This window comes from Hyla sarda, chromosome 3 (assembly GCF_029499605.1).
Source record: "Hyla sarda isolate aHylSar1 chromosome 3, aHylSar1.hap1, whole genome shotgun sequence".
Classification (NCBI taxonomy): domain Eukaryota; kingdom Metazoa; phylum Chordata; class Amphibia; order Anura; family Hylidae; genus Hyla; species Hyla sarda.
In genome coordinates this window covers 378,721,228-378,739,438 of record NC_079191.1, presented here as the reverse complement: position 1 = coordinate 378,739,438, position 18,211 = coordinate 378,721,228, and the positions used below count along the sequence as shown (strand labels likewise).

Here is an 18,211-nt window from a genome sequence, read left to right as displayed (position 1 = left end):
TGAACAGTCTCTAGCAATTATGCTATGATATATCAGAGAGGACAAGGGACTGTCCTGTGATTGGCCAGGCAAGTAAGGGAAAGTAAGCCATGTGTAAAAGCACCTTAAGGGGGCTGACAGTAGAAGACAAATCCTTTTATCCAAGTTGATAAAGATAGTATATGCTATAAATACCCCCCCCCCCCCCCACACACACACACACACAAAATCCTGACAGATTGTACTAATTTGTCTGAATGCTATCTTCTTTTTTTTTGCCATTTTTTTAGGACTTTTTGTTGCATGCCACTTAGGCCTGATTCAGATTACGTAGCTATAATTTATCATCCTAGGTTAAGTGTATTAGTCTATGTCCCACCATGGGGGACTTTCATCTGTAGTAAGGCAATAAAGGTGGACACGTTACAGCTGTCTAGTCCTGACTGATGATGTGCATCATATATAAATTGACTAGCCATTTTTCTGGTGCTTAAAGGGGTACTCCCCTGGAAAACGTGTAGATATATATATATATATATATATATATATATATATATATTTATTTTATTTTTTTTATCAACTAGTGCCAAAAAGTTAAATAGATTTGTAAATTAAAGGAATATGGATACCGCTCTCACCAGCTCCCGACACCTCCTGCACCTGTGCTACGGACTGCCGGCACCGCCTCCGGCAACTCCTTATACTTGGAAGAACTCCGTCCGGCACCAAGGTAGGAGGTAAAAAAGGCTTGTCTTTATTTATGCCACAGCAGGATACATACAGATAAAGATGTCTGACGCGTTTCGCCCTTTGCAGGGCTTAATCGTAGACTAATACATCTTATGACAAACACGATTAAAATACTGAGCGGTCCGGTCACATGACCTATCGCATCATCACATTAAAATTGCATGAAAAAACTGGATACCTGGATAATACATGGATCACACCCTATTTTGGGAAAACCTGAGGTGGCTCTCTACGAGCTAATTCACACCATCCTATTTGGCCATTACTCCTGTATGCGGGTTTTATCCTAAATTTATACTGATATGGCTATAAGCCTAACTAATTTGATAATCCCAAATATTAAATACAATTAGTATAAAACAGAAGGGCCATCTATAAAGATTGTATCGCTTATGGGAATGGTAGAAACAACAAAATTACTAATACTATCTGAGAACTGGTTTAAGGCTATACGGTATTTCTGAGATAGTGCCAAGCTCACTCTTGTTTTTATTTATTATATTTATTACCTTGATTTATTTTATTTAAATTTTCTGTTATTCTAGATATTAAAGCCTGTGATGATTTTGCTGATAGAAATAGATTCTACATGTAATCATCACATATGATGGAGACGTGGATGAATTTAGGTAGTGCTTGGTACATTTTATTTTATTCTTGTATATAGAGATATTTATCAATCATAGGAGACTAGATTGTAACATTAGCTATAACAATATATGCCTATAATTTTATAGTTGCCAATGTATATTCTTCCCAATTTCCTAATTATATATACACTTTACTACATTCATATTTCATTTATATTTTTGTTTTTAATATTATTATTACATTGTAACTTAAGTTTTTATTTTATTACATTTTTGTTAATACTTTTATTATGGTTTTAGTTTTGTTACTATTTATTAATACCTCACTTTAGTTATTAGTGTTACACCAAATATTATACGCTATAGTGGTTATCTTTTATTACCTATTATTTTATTTTAATTTTACTTTTATTATTAAATTATAGCAAGACTCTTCTTTTTATATTGGTGAATAGCATTTTGGCAAGTTTGCATTTGTTAGAGTATTGCCGTTTACAAATAAATATAACGAAATAAATTAACAAATTAATAATATATAACGAAATAATATCTTTAAACCATGTTATTTATCATAAAAAATTGGTCTGCATCTGTTAGAGTATTGTTGTTTACAAACAAATATAATGAAATAAATAAATTTATAATATATAACGAAATAATATCTATTAATTATGCTATTCACCAATATAAAAAGAAGAGTCTTGCTATAATTTAATAATAAAAGTAAAATTAAAATAAAATAATAGGTAATAAAAGATAACCACTATAGCGTATAATATTTGGTGTAACACTAATAACTAAAGTGAGGTATTAATAAATAGTAACAAAACTAAAACCATAATAAAAGTATTAACAAAAATGTAATAAAATAAAAACTTAAGTTACAATGTAATAATAATATTAAAAACAAAAATATAAATGAAATATGAATGTAGTAAAGTGTATATATAATTAGGAAATTGGGAAGAATATACATTGGCAACTATAAAATTATAGGCATATATTGTTATAGCTAATGTTACAATCTAGTCTCCTATGATTGATAAATATCTCTATATACAAGAATAAAATAAAATGTACCAAGCACTACCTAAATTCATCCACATCTCCATCATATTTGATGATTACATGTAGAATCTATTTCTATCAGCAAAATCATCACAGGCTTTAATATCTAGAATAACAGAAAATTTTAATAAAATAAATCAAGGTAATAAATATAATAAATAAAAACAAGAGTGAGCTTGGCACTATCTCAGAAATACCGTATAGCCTTAAACCAGTTCTCAGATAGTATTAGTCATTTCTTCGTTTCTACCATTCCCATAAGCGATATAATCTTTATAGATGGCCCTTCTGTTTTATACTAATTGTATTTAATATTTGGGATTATCAAATTAGTTAGGCTTATAGCCATATCAGTATAAATTTAGGATAAAACCCGCATACAGGAGTAATGGCCAAATAGGATAGTGTGAATTAGCTCGTAGAGAGCCACCTCAGGTTTTCCCAAAATAGGGTGTGATCCATGTATTATCCAGGTATCCAGTTTTTTCATGCAATTTTAATGTGATGATGCGATAGGTCATGTGACCGGACCGCTCAGTATTTTAATCGTGTTTGTTATAAGATGTATTAGTCTACGATTAAGCCCTGCAAAGGGCGAAACGCATCAGACATCTTTATCTGTATGTATCCTGCTGTGGCATAAATAAAGACAAGCCTTTTTTACCTCATACTTTGGTGCTGGACGGAGTTCTTTCAAGATTTGTAAATTACTTCTATTTAAAAATCTTAATCCTTTCAGTTCTTATCAGCTGCTATATGTTCCACAGGAAGTTCTTTTCTTTTTGAATTTCCTTTGTCTGACCACAGTGCTCTCTGCTGACACCTCTGTTCGTAGCAGGGACTGTCCGGAGCAGGATAGGTTTGCTATGGGGATTTACTGCTACCCTGGACAGTTCCTAAAATGGACAGAGATTTGATATGAAAGATAAAAAGAGGGACATGCACTGGCGCACCCTGTGCCTTTACCTCATGTCTGCTGGTTCAGAAAGGTGTGTATAATATCACTGCTCACCTTGCTGGGTTGCGCTCCGAGAGCAACACTGTTGTCAGCCTTAAGTAAGGAGGAAGCAGCCTGTGTCCGACCGTGCTCCGACCGCACTCTTGGAGAGGTTGTAGAAAAATGACACTTTTCTGGCGCTTGCTGTATCAGGAGATCGATTTTGAAGGATGCCAAAACTCCAGGTAGTTAGGAACAACGTTCTTTTATTGTAGCAAAATAAAATAAACAGTTGACAATGCATTTCAAGGGGGTCTGCACCCCTCTTCGTCAGGTCAGGGAGGGGGACACATACACACAAGGGTTGTTATATACATGTCCAAATTACAAAAAGCCTGCAGGTTTGTGGGCAGGTCGGGTGACGTCATATGTAGTAAGTAAGATCACTGACTGGTCGCGCTTGCGCATAGGGGGGAGGGGGGAAACCGCATGCGCTTGCAACCTCTGCAGTGCCCCGGCCTGGGTACACTGTGCAGATGTGGCTGCTCCTGTGCCCTGTGTGGATGCGGCTCCGTGTGTTGGCATAGACTGCACTTGCCTGACTACGGTCCACCGGACAGGAGCTCTGTACGTGGGAGGAGGTGAGATATTAAGATATTAAACTGGACCTGAGGGGTATAGGGTAGAACAGGGTGATCTTCTCCATTCTAAGGGATGTAGCGTACAATGATAATAATAATGGTCCACTGATACAGTACTTAATCGTAACAAGAGTAATATCTGCAGGCTGCAGTTAAGCCCATCAATTACAATGCTGTATCATATCGACCAATGAAAACTACATGGATGGTATACAGTAGGGCATTTGTACTCCACAAATGGCATAAACAGTCCATAAATATCATTATTGTTATTAAAAGGCTGTGGTGGTAGTCCTTTGTAGTGAGCCTCCAGAGGCACAAAAATCCGCAGGTATATAATGGTGGGAGATGAGGTGAAACCTGTCCGCTGAAAGATGTGTGGTAAGGTGGGGAATACCTGGGGGTGGTGTCTCCTGGGGGGAGATGGATGGCATGTAGGTAGGGTATTGGAACTGATGTGTTGCCAGTGTGTAGGGTCACATGGTCACACCCGGATAGGTGTCTGCACATGGGAATGGGAGGGGGGGCCTTGTTTATGGGGTGGTGGGAGGAGGGGGGGGTTGGTGTTGTGAGGTCGCATGGGATCAATGGATGCGTTCCGTCAATTCATTAAGACCTTATGGTTGTAGTGTGCCCAGATTGTAGATCCAAAACATTTTTTTCTTTGTCAGTGCTTCGAATCTGTGAGATGTCCGGGTATCTGGTCAATCGGAAGGATGGATATGGGATTGTTGTTCCCAGGGTGGAATCTACTGCAGTAGCGTGAGCGGCTGTGTAACTGATAGCATTTTTTGATGTTTGCCCGGTGTTGGTTTAGTCTTATATGCAATGGTTGCGTGGTTCTTCCCACATACTGTTTTTTGCACTCGATCAAGTATATGATATATCTTGATTGGCATGTCAGGTGTTTTTTTTTTTTATTACTAATGATTTTACTGTGCTGGTGCTTTTAAATGATGTTTCTCAGTGCCGGATCGTCTGGCAGCACATGCATTTTGGCGTGTTGCATTTATAGGACCCTTTCTTTGCAGTGGGTTCAAGGTCATATTTCCTGGTATGTCGCTTCAGTTTGCTTGGGGCAATCATCCCCCTCCGAGTGAGAGCTCTCCGGAATGTGATTCCTGGCATCTTGGGGATGGTGTCTTTCAGGTACGGGTCCGATAGAAGGATATGCCAATGTTTTTGTAAGATGTTCCTTATAGCGTGTTGTCCTGCCGAATAAGTTTTTTTTTTTGGGTGGTAATGGTTTTATTTTTATTATTAGTCTGGGGCGGTGCATCCTTCTTTTTGTCCAGGCAATCCTCTTGGGTCAGGTCCCTCACTCTGGAATATGCGTTCCTAATCAGGGGTTTGGGGTATCCCTTTGCATTGAAGCGCTCTTACAGGGTTTTGGCTTGAATGGAAAAGGTTTCATCTTCAGTGCAATTTTTTCTCACCCTTTTATATTGTCCAAAAGGCGTGTTTTCTCGCCAATTTTTGTAGTGGCCGCTATGGAAAGAAATGTAGCTGTTGGAGTCTACAGATTTAAAGTATGTGGAAGTGATTATTGCTCCATTTTTGTGGGTGATTTCGAGGTCGAGGAATTCAATCTTTTCAGAGGAGAAATTTGGGGCCAGTGTGATCCCCCAATTGTTGCCATTCACTTCTTCCACCAGCTGGTCGATTGTCTCCTTGGGGCCCCGCCATAGGATGAACAGGTCATCTATGTATCTCTTGTACAGCATGGCATGATCTCTGAACAGGGGGTTGTTTGTAATGTGGGTGTCCTTGAAGCACCCCATAAAAAGGTTTGCGTACGCCGGAGCTACCCTCATCCCCTTAGCGGTCCCGTGTATCTGGTGGAACAATAGTTCATTGTAGGTAAAGAAGTTGTTTCTGAGAACTAGTTCCAGCTTGCTCTGGTGGTATGTCAGGGTCTTTTGCCTAGTAATCCCTGGTGCATTGGATCCCAAGGCCGTGGCGTATGTTGGTGTACAGTGCCGTTACATCCATCTGCTTCAAGCTCCTGAAAAGTTCTGAGTTTGTGTCCTTGGCTCTCGGTGGGATAAAATTTAGATTTGTTAATGATGTTCGGGTGTTTTCCTGATGTTGTAGATTTCACTTTTTCATACAGTTTTTTTTGTTGTTGTTTGGCAGTAGGAAATGGCGCTGTAGGGTCAGGCGTCGAGTGAAATGATGTAGATCCAAGAACAGATCAAACTTGGCTGGATTGTAGTGTGGGCAGAAAGATAGGCCCTTCTGTAGGAGTGAGCGTTCGTTTGCATTCAAGATGTGGGTGGATAAGTTGAATATTTTGATGAGTCCATGTTATTTCTTTTTTGTGATGTATTCTTTTTTTAATATCTTTTTCCTTTTTTGGGGGTCTCCCCCTCTTTTTTCCCCTTTGTGTTTTCTTTTTTATGATCGTTTCAGTGGGAAGTAGTCGGTAATCGTCTTTATTTGCTGGTGAGTACCTTTGTCTTAAAAAAAAGGCTCACTTGTGTGGTTCTTCAACCCAAGGACAAGATTGAAGCGACTGGAGCAAACTACACAACAGCAAACCAAACACCGAGACAGACCACGACATCAGGATGCGTATAAAGGGCATACGCACCAATGCACTACTGTTTACCATCTGTGTAGTTTTCCCTGGTCCATGTGATACAGCATTGTAATTGATGGGCTTAACTGCAGTCTGCAGATATTACTATTGTTACGATTAAGTACTGTATCAGTGGACCATTATTATTATCTTTGTACACTACATCCCTTAAAACAGAGAATATCACTGCGTTCTACCCTATACCCCTTGGGTCCAGTTTAATATCTCACCTCCTCCCCCCCGCACGGATTTCCCGTACGGCGGACCATTGTCGGCAAGTGCAGTCTATGCCAACACACTGAGCTGCATCCACACAGGGCACCGGAGCAGCCACGTCTACACAGTGGACCTGGGCTGGGGCACTGCAGAGGTTGCAAGCGCACTGGGATCCCCCCTCCCCCTTCTGCGCAAGCACAACCTGTCAGTGATCCTGTCCCGGGCCGAGCGACTGCAGAGGCTGTCAGCGCTCTTCGCATGCGGATCTACATTCCCGATCCCCTGCGCTCACTGTCACAGATAGTTGTCAGTGCTCTGCTCAAGAATGCACTGACAGCGGTCCTGAACCGGGGACCTGCAGATGCTGTGAGCGCACGGCACGGGATCTACATTTCCGATCTCCTGCGCTCACTGTCACTCTTGCCGACAGCTATTCTTTGACACTGTCAGCATCCACAATTAATATTTATTGTACGTCAAATACACATGGTCTGTGTTTACTTATTACTGACGCACACGCCTAGCATGACGTCACCCGATCTGCCCATAAACCGGGTGCACTCTTCACAACCCTTGTGTGTATGTGTCCCCCTCCCTGACCTGAGGAAGAGGGGTGCAGACCCCCGCGAAATGCATTGTCAACTGTTTATTTTATTTTGCTACAATAAAAGAACGTTGTTCCTAACTACCTGAAGTTTTGGCATCCTTCTAAATCCATCTCCTGATCCAGCAAGCGCCAGAAAAGTGTAATTTTTCTGCAACCTCACCAAGAGTGCGGACTTCTACTAAAATGGACAGAGTTGTCAGCAGAGAGCACTGTGGTCAGACAAAAAATTCAAAAAGAAAAGCTAAGTACTGGAAGGATTAAGATTTTTTAATAGAAGTAATTTACAAATCTGTATAACTTTCTGGCACCAGTTGATAAAAAAATAAAAACAATTTATGTTTTCCAGTGGAGTACCCCTTTAATGCCATAAGTCAAACTTGAAAAGCTCCCACAACCAGGATTTTCCCAAGTTTATCTTAGGGTCCACTAACATTAGCATCATGGCTTCTTTTTAACACAGACAAATTACAGCTATGCTAGATCTGTTTTTGAATTTATACTCACAAATCCCGATAGACTTGAGCATGCATGAATTTTCAATGGAGAGTTCTGAATAAGTCTCTGCCTGGCAGTGGCTTATCTCCCATGAAAACTAAGGAAAACTATGGTGAAATATTGTTTGTTTGGATTTCTTCTTCTTTACTTCTTTACCATGACTTCTGCTGTCAGGGTAGAGTTAATACACCACCATAGAAACAACATAGGGAACCAACTTGCCAAAAATGGTCGGAACCACTGACTTTCACCAAATGTGTATTTAGGTTACTGTCCAGCAATGTTTTTGTGAAAACTAGAGACACCAACCTTAATTTTGTCCTCCAAACCTTTATTATTGCTTAACCTGTTGATGTTCTCTAGTCCTTTCTTTTTCAGGAGTCTCAAAAACAACAGAGTTCTGCTGATTTGGAATTTGCTTCTAACTAATTGAACATCTGTTTTTCTTGCATGTTTCCTCTGTTTTAATTCCTTAGTTTGCCCTTTTCAACCATCTGCAATCTGGTTTCTGTTGGTTATTGCTTTCTTTTCTCAGCTAAATTGCCCTAACAAGAGTAACCTTGTGATTTAGTTATATGATCCCTGCCATTTAACAATCACAACATCTTCACTACTTCTCTGATTCTTCTGCACGGTCACTTTTTAGCATCTTGTCTTAAAGTTGTAATGTTGTACAAGAGCTTGCCCAAATATCTAGAACCTCAAAAACACTTTGATGGAAATAATTAGAAAATATACTGTCTTGTACTCCGGTGGAAAACTTTTTTTTTATTTTTTATGAACTGGTGCCAGAAAGTTAAACAGATTTGTAAATTACTTCTATTAAAAAATCTTTATCCTTCCAGTACTTATTAGCAGCTGTATACTACAGAGGAAATGCTTTGCATTTTTAATTTATTTTTTGTCTTGTCCACAGTGCTCTCTGCTGACACCTCTGTCCGTGTCAGGAACTGTCCAGAGTGGCATAGGTTTGCTATGAGAATTTTCTCCTGCTCTGGACAGTTCCTGATATGGGCATCAGGTGTCAGCAGAGAGCACTGTGGACAAGACAAAAAAGAAATTAAAAAAGAAAAGAATTTCCTCTGTAGTATACAACTGTTAAAAAGTACTGTAAGGATAAAGATTTTTTTTTATAGAAGTAATTTTCAAATCTGTTTCCCTTTCTGGCACCAGTTGATTAAAAAATATATATATATCTAAAAATGTTTTCAACCGGAGTACCCCTTTAACCCCTTGGGGATGGAGGGTTTTTCGGTTTTTGCACTTTTGTTTTTTCCTCCTTACCGTTTAAAAATCATAACCCTTTCAATTTTGCACCTAAAATTCCATATGATGGCTTATTTTTTGCGCCACCAATTCTACTTTGTAATGACATCAATCATTTTACCCAAAGATCGACGGCGAAATGAAAAAAAAATAATTGTGCGACAAAATTTAAGGAAAAACACCATTTTGTAATTTTTGGGGGCTTCCATTTCTACGCAGTACATTTTTCGGTAAAAATTACAACTTATCTTTAATCATACGGTTAAAATGATACCCTACTTATTTAGGTTTGATTTTGTCGTACTTCTGGAAAAAATCATAACTACATACAGGAAAATGTATATGTTTAAAATTGTCCGCTTCTGACCCCTATAACTTTTTTTATTTTTCCGTGTACGGGGTGGTTTGAGGGTTAATTTTTTGGGCCGTGATCTGAAGTTTTTAGTGGTACCATTTATGTATTGATCGGACTTTTTGATCGCTTTTCATTCATTTTTTCATGATATAAAAAGTGATAAAAAATACGCAATTTTGGAATTTGGAATTTTTTTGCGCGTACGCCATTGACCGTGCGGTTTAATTAACAATATATTTTTATAATTCGGACATTTCTGCACGTGGCGATACCACATATGTTTATTTTTATTTTTATTAACACAGTTTTTTTTTTTAAATGGGAAAAGGGGGGTGATTCAAACTTTTATTCGGGAAGGGGTTAAATGTGCTTTATCAACTTTTTTTTTTTCCCTTTTTTTTTTTTGCAATGTTATAACTCCCTTAGGGAGCTATAACACTGCACACACTGATCTTTTACATTGATCAATGGTTTCTCATAGGAAACCATTGATCAATGATTCTGCCGCTTGACTGCTCATGCCTGGGTCTCAAGCACTGAGCAGTCATTTGGCGATCGGACAGCGAGGAGGCAGGTAGGCACCCTTCTGCTGTCCTGTAAGCTGTTTGGGATGCCGTTATTTCATAGCAGCAATCCCAAACAGCCCTATGAGCTAACCGGCAATGGTTTACTTGCACTTTAGATGCGGTGTTCAACTTTCAAAGGCTTCAGTGCCGATATGCAGTGTTGGGGTGGTGTCCCCCCAGGTCCCTGTGGAGCACTTTAACTAAGTATGCTTTGATTCCTGTCCGATTTTTTGTCCTTGTAGTCCTTTTGGACACTATTTGAACCTCTGTGTATTAGTACTTTCATTATGTTTATGCATTTTGCTTCATTAGCTCCCTCAGTGACCTGAGGGGTCACCCTTGCCGTTTTTGTCCCCCATCTTGGGTGTGAGTCCTCAGCTTTTATGTATTTGTGTATTTTATTAATATAGTATTATTTGTATTTCTCTTTAAGTGGCTCCAATCTTCTTTGTGCTTTACAATATAATTTATCTGTAAATTCCTTATGGTGTTTAATATCTCTGCAGTAAAAACAATGACTATAGTAGACAATGGATCCTTGGTCATGTCACAATCTTTTTACAAGTGAAAGCTCTGATATTGGCCAAACAAGTAAGGTAAAGGAAGCCCGTGTGTACACTTTAAGGCAGGTGTCTGATGGTAGACCAATGCTTTTCTCTAAATTGTGTGATGATCAAATTATATTATCTATTTTATTTATGAAAGTAAGCAGCGAAGGTTGTGTTTTTTTGTTTTTTGTGTTTTTTTGTTTTTAAATCAACTGGTGCCAGAAAGTTAAACAGATTTGTAAATTACTTCTATTAAAAATCTTAATCCTTCCAGTACTTATTAGCTGCTGAATACTACAGAGGAAATTATTTTCTTTTTGGAACACAGAGCTCTCTGCTGACATCAAGAGCACAGTGCTCTCTGCTGACATTTCTGTCAGAGTAGGAGAAAATCCCCATAGAAAACATATGCTGCTCTGGACAGTTCCTAAAATGGACAGAGATGTCAGCAGAGAGCACTGTACTCGTGATGTTAGCAGAGAGCTCTGTGTTCCAAAAAGAAAATAATTTCCTCTGTAGTATTCAGCAGCTAATAAGTACTGGAAGGATTAATATTTTTAATAGAAGTAATGCAGCAGCTATTTAAATCTGTTTAACTTTCTGGCACCAGTTCATAAAAAAAAAAAAAAAATAAACATTTTCCACCGGGGTACCCCTTTAATGCTAGATTACCCCAATGTAAATTTCAGCTACCTGCTAATTGACTTTCATTGATGTTCCTAAAAGAGAAAAAATTTAATCTATTTAACCTTATTGATTTTTAGGCTCACCCTTCTTGGCTAATGAAGAAAGCATACTTGGCGGTGTTATTGTTCTTCGATCATGTAGATGTTCCTCAAAGCTGGATTCGGCAGACAATAAGCAGGCTCTGCTAGGTACAAAAGGACATATCTTAATAGCTTAGTCCTACAGTCACATCTGTGTGTGTCCTGATTGTTGCATTTACTTTGCAGTTGAGTTCCTGTGGAGCCATACTACAGAGAGCATGTGTGTTGGCTACATGTCTGCTGAGGATGGCAAAGCCAAGGTGTGTATAGTGTGGTTTATGTATTCCCTTTATTTATTTTTTACGAACCAAAACCAAATAGTAAAACGTACTGTAGTTTTCTTATCTGCTTTTATTTATTGGTTGTAAATTTTACTCTGTTTTTTTGTTCATGATTATGGACACTTTGCCTGAGCTGCTGTTATTAGCATTCAGACAGATGCTTTTCAACAGCCACCTGGATTATAGGAAACAATAATCTGGAGATGACCCATTGACTTCTATGGGACAGTTTTCTAGAAATGCTCTGTGACCAGTGCAGATGTCTCTGCAAGGAGGGGAGCTCTGACTATCACCCATTGTGAATGAAAGATCTTGCTTTTATCTGCTCTCAGCTTCATAATAATGGTGTCGTGAAGCTCCCACACACACACGCTGCTTTGTCATGCAACATTTACATGCGCATGAGTAAAGAGGTGTTGACTTCTGAAACATTGTGCAACAGAGCAGCATGTGTGGTAGCTAGATGTGAAACATTAGCCCTGTATCTAGGTTGTTTGCTCTGTCCCCTCCCATAGACTTGCATTGAGTGGACAGGGCGTGACGTCACACGGGGGCGGAGTCCTGACGTCACGGACTTCCGTTCCCGTGTTCACGACCCAGACCCTCCAGCGCTTCCGGACAAGAAACAGGTGGGTGCCGCATGCAACATTGTGGGGGTCCCCAGCGGCGGGACCCCCGCGATCAGACATCTTATCCCCTATCCTTTGGATAGGGGATAAGATGTCTAGGGTGGGAGTACCCTTTTAAGAAGACTGGAGGCTGTAATCACTGCAAAGGTACTTCATCAAAGTCCTGAGTAATGCATCTGAATATTTTAGTTTTTCCTTTTCAATAAATTAGCAAAGATTTTGAAGACACTGTTTTACTTTTGTCACTATGGGGTATTGAGTGCAGAATGAAATTTAGTTTTTGTTTGTTTTTTTTTTTTTTTTTTTTCATTTTAGCACAAGGCGCAATTTTACAAAATGTGAAAAAAGTTAAAGGGTCTGAAGACTTTCTAAACACCTCGTATATGTTAAAAATCGTTTACTGTTTCATTATGTAAACGAAAACTTTTATTTGATGAAATTTGAATACTTATTTTAACACCAAAATAGTTGCATGTTACGTTTTCTTTCACTAATAAAAACCATATAGGCACGTTTGCAGTATGTTAAGTATTCTACTTGACCTTCTGTTGTCAACCAGCAAATTGACAGTAGAGTTGGAACATGTTTATTATATCACCCCCAATACTAGGGAATAGCAGACTATTGGGTCTAGACTAGAGCCTTAATCCACATTCAAAGAATTTCCTATCTTTTTCATGGTGAACAAGTATTAGGAACAGATGCTGTAGGTGATGGATTTCACACCTTACAATATTGCAGATAGTTGGCTTCTATATGTAATTTATCCAAGAGTTCTATTTCCATTTTTTCAGAGTAAAGCTGTTTATTTTTTCCAGGAGGTAACACTTTGAAGAATTAATTTATTTTTAAGTACATTTATTTATAGTCATGTTTAAATGTTACTGCTTGATAGTCTTTAAAAATACAGTTTTATTTACTGTGAGGTTAATGCAAATTCTGTTACATTCAGTGGGATTTAAAACCCGTACAATTTACAGTTATAACCTCAGAAGTGTTGTATGGTGCCTTCCTGCTTCTTCACTTTCATGCTGTATAAGTATGGAAGTGTCAGAAAACAAAGCTTACCCAGAGGGCGACTTACATTACTAACTTATACTGCTATTTTTAATTTTATGAAAGATGTGAATTAGTATTTTAAGATGTGTTAGACTATGTTCTAAATCAGGGGTCTCAAACTCCCGGTCCGTGGAACGAAATTTTGTGGCCCGGGAGCAGGGAAGGTGATTTCTTCAGGCATTTAGCCCTGCTTCAGGCAAGCAGCGCTAAATGCCGGAAGACTTCACACCCGACGGCACACACTGCTACTGTACCTTTATCTCCCTGCTGCAGCCTATAATGAGCCTTCCTGGAGGGATGTGCGCAATTGGTTACGTCATCACATCCTCAGCGCAGGACACCGGGACGCTGACGTCCTGTGCGGCGCATGTGATGACGTCACCTAACGCGCGCATCCCTCCAGAAAGGCTCGTTATAGGCTGCAGTAGGGAGATGTAAGTACTCTAGCTGAATAACTTGCCTAATAAGGGAGGACCTGTTTATCACCAGGGGCTAACCTATATTCTTAGCAGGTATAATTGTTCAAATAGGAGCCCTACCTGCCGGGGGTAATATCTGGCGGCCTGTACACCTATTGGGAACCCCTACCTGATCATCAGGTAGGGCTCCCCAGTAGGTAGGTAGACAGGCCCCCAGATAGATATTACCCCCATCAGTGATGGGGGTCATATCTATTTGGGGCCTCTATACCTACTTGGGAGCCCTACCTGATGGGGATCATATCTATCTGGGGACCTGTGTACCTACTGGGGAACCCTACCGGATGGGGATCATATCTATATGGGGGCCTATGTACCTACTGGGGAGCCCTACCTGATGGGGGGTCATATCTATCTGGGGGCCTCTCTCTGAGGGCATGATGGGGGCACATGATGGGGGCATTATATGTGAGGGGCACATGATGGGGCATTATATGTGAGGGGCACATGCGACCCAGCCTCTACCTCCAGTGGCCCCCAGATAATTTGAGTTTGAGACCCCTGTTCTAAACTTATTTTAGATGTTTTGTTTTTTTCGTTTCCCTTGGCGACCATGCTATGAAAAGCTGGGGACAGAAATTACAGAACTTAAATACTGAACAATCTAAATATTTTTATTTGCATAAGTTAGGGCTATAGGTAAACCTTTTGTGCGCTGGCCAAACCAAGATTCACCTTCCCCATCAATACTGCTTTCATTTTGTACAATCTTAAGTATGCCTGTCATTTGCAAAAGCTTTTATATCATGTAGATTAGGGATCGTCTGATTATCGGTATGGCCGATATTATTGGCTGATAATCACGATTTTGGGCATTATCGGTATCGGCAATTACCTTGCCGATAATGCCCCGCACCGCGACCGCCCCCCGACCCACCGCACCGCGTCGCACCCTGCACCATAGTGCTGGGCGGTATACCGGTATGAACCAGATACAGTTTTTTTTTTTTCTCCCACGGTATGGATTTTTGCGCATACCGGTCGGGCCCCTCCCCCACCCTCCGAGCCAATAAAAAAAATTAAACTTACCTGTAATGGGAGTGGTCCGGGCCATCCATCCTTCTTGTAGTGTCCGGCGGCATTCCGGGTGGAGGGTGAACCGGTCTGGGCTTTCCTTCTCCGGAGGGCATCTTCTCCACTCCGGGCAGGCTCTGGCCTAGTATGCTGCATAGACGCCGCTACGCCGTGATGTCAGGTGCGTCACTGTGCACGGGTGTCACTGCGCAGTGGCGTCTATGCTGCGTTACTAGGCCGGAGCCTGCCCGGAGTGGAGAAGAGGACCCCCAGAGAAGGACAGCCCGGACCGGTTCACCCTCCACCCGGAATGCCGCCGGACACTACAGGAAGGATGGATGGCCCGGACCACCTTGACAGGTAGGGGGAGAGAAGCGGGTGGCGGTGGCCGCCTATGGCACTGCAAAAGCCACTGCAGTGCATTGATTTAAAGCGCCCGCTTTAAATCAATGATCTGCAGCGGTGTCGCGGGGGGATAAATAACCGATAACTTATACCGGAATATCGGTATAAGTTATCGGCTATCGGCCCTAACCTCCACCGATTATCGGTATCGGCCCTAAAAAAAACTATATTGGTCGATCCCTAATGTAGATAATTACATTATATGTATCTTTGGTCAAAAAAGGTGTACATTTTTGGGTGAAATAAATGCTGGCTTGTCCCTGCAGCTATTGCCTGTGTTTATCTGTGCAGAGACAAAATACAGTTAGTGTGGGCAAGACAAGCAGGGCTCTGGGCACTGAGGACAAGCAGGGCTCTGTACACTGAGGAGAGGGCTCTGTACATGGACAAACAGGGCTCTGTGCACTGAGGACAAGCAGGGCTCTGTGCACTGAGGACAAGCAGGGCTCTGTGCACTGTGGACAAGCAAGGCTCTGTGCACTGAGGACAAGAAGGGCTCTGTACACTGAGGACAAGCAGGGCTCTGTACACTGAGGACAAGCAGGGCTCTGTGCACTGTGGACAAGCAAGGCTCTGTGCAGTGAGGACAAGCAGGGCTATGTACACTGAGGATAAGAAGGTCTCTGTACACTGAGGACAAGCAGGGCTCTGTACACTGAGGACCAGCAGGGCTCTGTACACTGAGGACCAGCAGGGCTCTGTACACTGAGGACAAGCTGGGCTCTGTGCACTGAGGACAAGCTGGGCTCTGTGCACTGAGGACAAGCAGGGCTCTGTACACTGAGGACAAGCAGGGCTCTGTGCACTGAGGACAAGCAGGGCTCTGTGCACTGAGGACAAGCAGGGCTCTGCACTGAGGACAAGCAGGGCTCTGTGCAGTGAGGACAAGCAGGGCTCTGTGCAGTGAGGACAGGCAGGGCTCTGTGCAGTGAGGACAAGCAAGGCTCTGTGCAGTGAGGACAAGAAGGGCTCTGTACACTGAGGACAAGAAGGGCTCTGTACACTGAGGACAAGCAGGGCTCTGTACACTGAGGACAAGCAGGGCTCTGCACACTAAGGATAAGTAGGGCTCTGCGCACTGAGGACAAGCAGGGCTCTGCGCACTGAGGACAAGCAGGGCTCTGCGCACTGAGGACAAGCAAGGCTCTGTGCACTGAGGACAAGCAGGGCTCTGTACACTGAGGACAAACAGGGCTCTGTACACTGAGGACCAGCAGGGCTCTGTGCAGTGAGGACAAGCAGGGCTCTGTGCAGTGAGGACAAGCAGGGCTCTGTGCAGTGAGGACAAGCAGTGCTCTGTGCAGTGAGGACAAGCAGGGCTCTGTACACTGAGGACAAGCAGGGCTCTGTACACTGAGGACAAGCCGGGCTCTGTGCACTGAGGACAAGCAGGGCTCTGTACACTGAGGACAAGCAGGGCTCTGTACACTGAGGACAAGCAGGGCTCTATGCATTGAGGCTCTATCACACAACCCTAGCTCACAAAGCAGGCTGATTGACAAGCTTTGGGTTTACATTGTTTGACATGTACATTTCATTTCATTTTTAGTTTTTTTTGTGATGCTATACAGATTAATACATAAGATGTTTTTGTTTTATTTTATTTTTCTACTGTGTAAACTGAAATCATGGTGTAAAATGAATCTCCTGATAAATACAAAACAATTAACAAGCCGTGTTGACACACTTGTCATAGAGTCCATCATAGTTTTTGTCCAGAAAATAGTGCTGCTTGTAGCTCTATTCTTTCTTAAATAAAAAAAAAACAACAGACCCCTCAACAAAACCTAACATTCCCATTAATGGGGGACCATTGTGCATCAGAGCAGGCTCTACATTGTGGTTTCCATTAAAAGTGGAAACCACAACACAGATGTTCAACATAACTTAATAAAGTAAATTCCACATAGAACAATCTCTTGTCTGCTTTTCTAGTGTACAGTGTTTAGTCCATCTATGTATAAAAAAAATCTGTGTGTATGTATGTCCAGCATAACTTCCAAATGGCTACAGATATAGCCATTAAACTTAGTATACATGTTACTTATATTTAAACTAAAAGTATAATAGGGTTAAATTAACAATGGTCGAGGTTTTTCTCATGCAAGCCTATAGAACTTCGGATACATCTCCTGATCTTGTTAATCTTAGGTTGCAGAGATTGCCCGGGACTTTTAAACATCCTGATGGCTGCCACGCCCCCTTCCATAGACATAAATTAAGGGGGCGTGGCAAGGGGGTGTGACATGGTGTCCCACCTACGGCTTCATGAACCCAGCGTTCTGAACATAATGTTCAGAATGCCCTTTGTCTACACAGAGATCGCGGGGGTCCCATCGGCCGGACCCAAGCGATCAAACATCTTATCCCCCATGTCTTGGACATAACACAGCTCTTCATTTTTTCCTTGTTTTTCTTTAATCTAAACACATTGATATTCCCTTTGAATGGAAGAGAAATAGATGCATGTTTAAATTTTCACTTGTCTATTGCCATATTCTTTTTATTGACAATCTTTATTGTAAACCAATAAAATACTCCTAAGTGTCTCAGGGCAAAACAATGAAAATTACAATTTTAGGGACAAGTCCCCAAGGACTGCCCTAAACTAGAGACAACTTAACTAAATTATTAAAACTTAACTTTTATTACAACCACTTAATTATAAATTGTGCTTTTGGTACCATAGTGAAAAAATGTTAAAAAGTCCGGTCATCCACTGTGTGACTACAAAATAGGTCAATATTGCCCATATGCCTTGTGATCAGTGTCACAGTGGAAAAGTCTAGCTCGCCCAGACAGTGTCGCCACCGCTGACTAGAGAAATTCCCACCCAATTAAAGTATTACTTTTGTGTCACTAGGATGCCGTTTTATAAAAACATTATAGCCCCTCCTGCTAATGTTTTGCCAGCGTACCCTGGCTTTTTCAAAGAAGTGAGGACACTTCTTTGAAAAAGCCAGGGTACGCTGGCGAAA

At 41.1% G+C, this 18,211-nt stretch overlaps 1 protein-coding gene across 5 annotated transcripts in view; it reads left to right on the top strand.

Annotated features, from left to right (window-relative positions):
* TASP1 (taspase 1) overlaps positions 1-18,211 on the top strand; it is a 171,782-nt gene that overhangs the window by 136,299 nt on the left and 17,272 nt on the right. For all 5 annotated transcript variants that reach the window (XM_056567886.1, XM_056567885.1, XM_056567890.1 and 2 more), the window contains 2 exons: positions 11,364-11,474; positions 11,553-11,626. In XM_056567886.1, the coding sequence (XP_056423861.1) occupies positions 11,364-11,474; positions 11,553-11,626 (185 nt within the window). The remainder of the gene's footprint in view (positions 1-11,363; positions 11,475-11,552; positions 11,627-18,211) is intronic.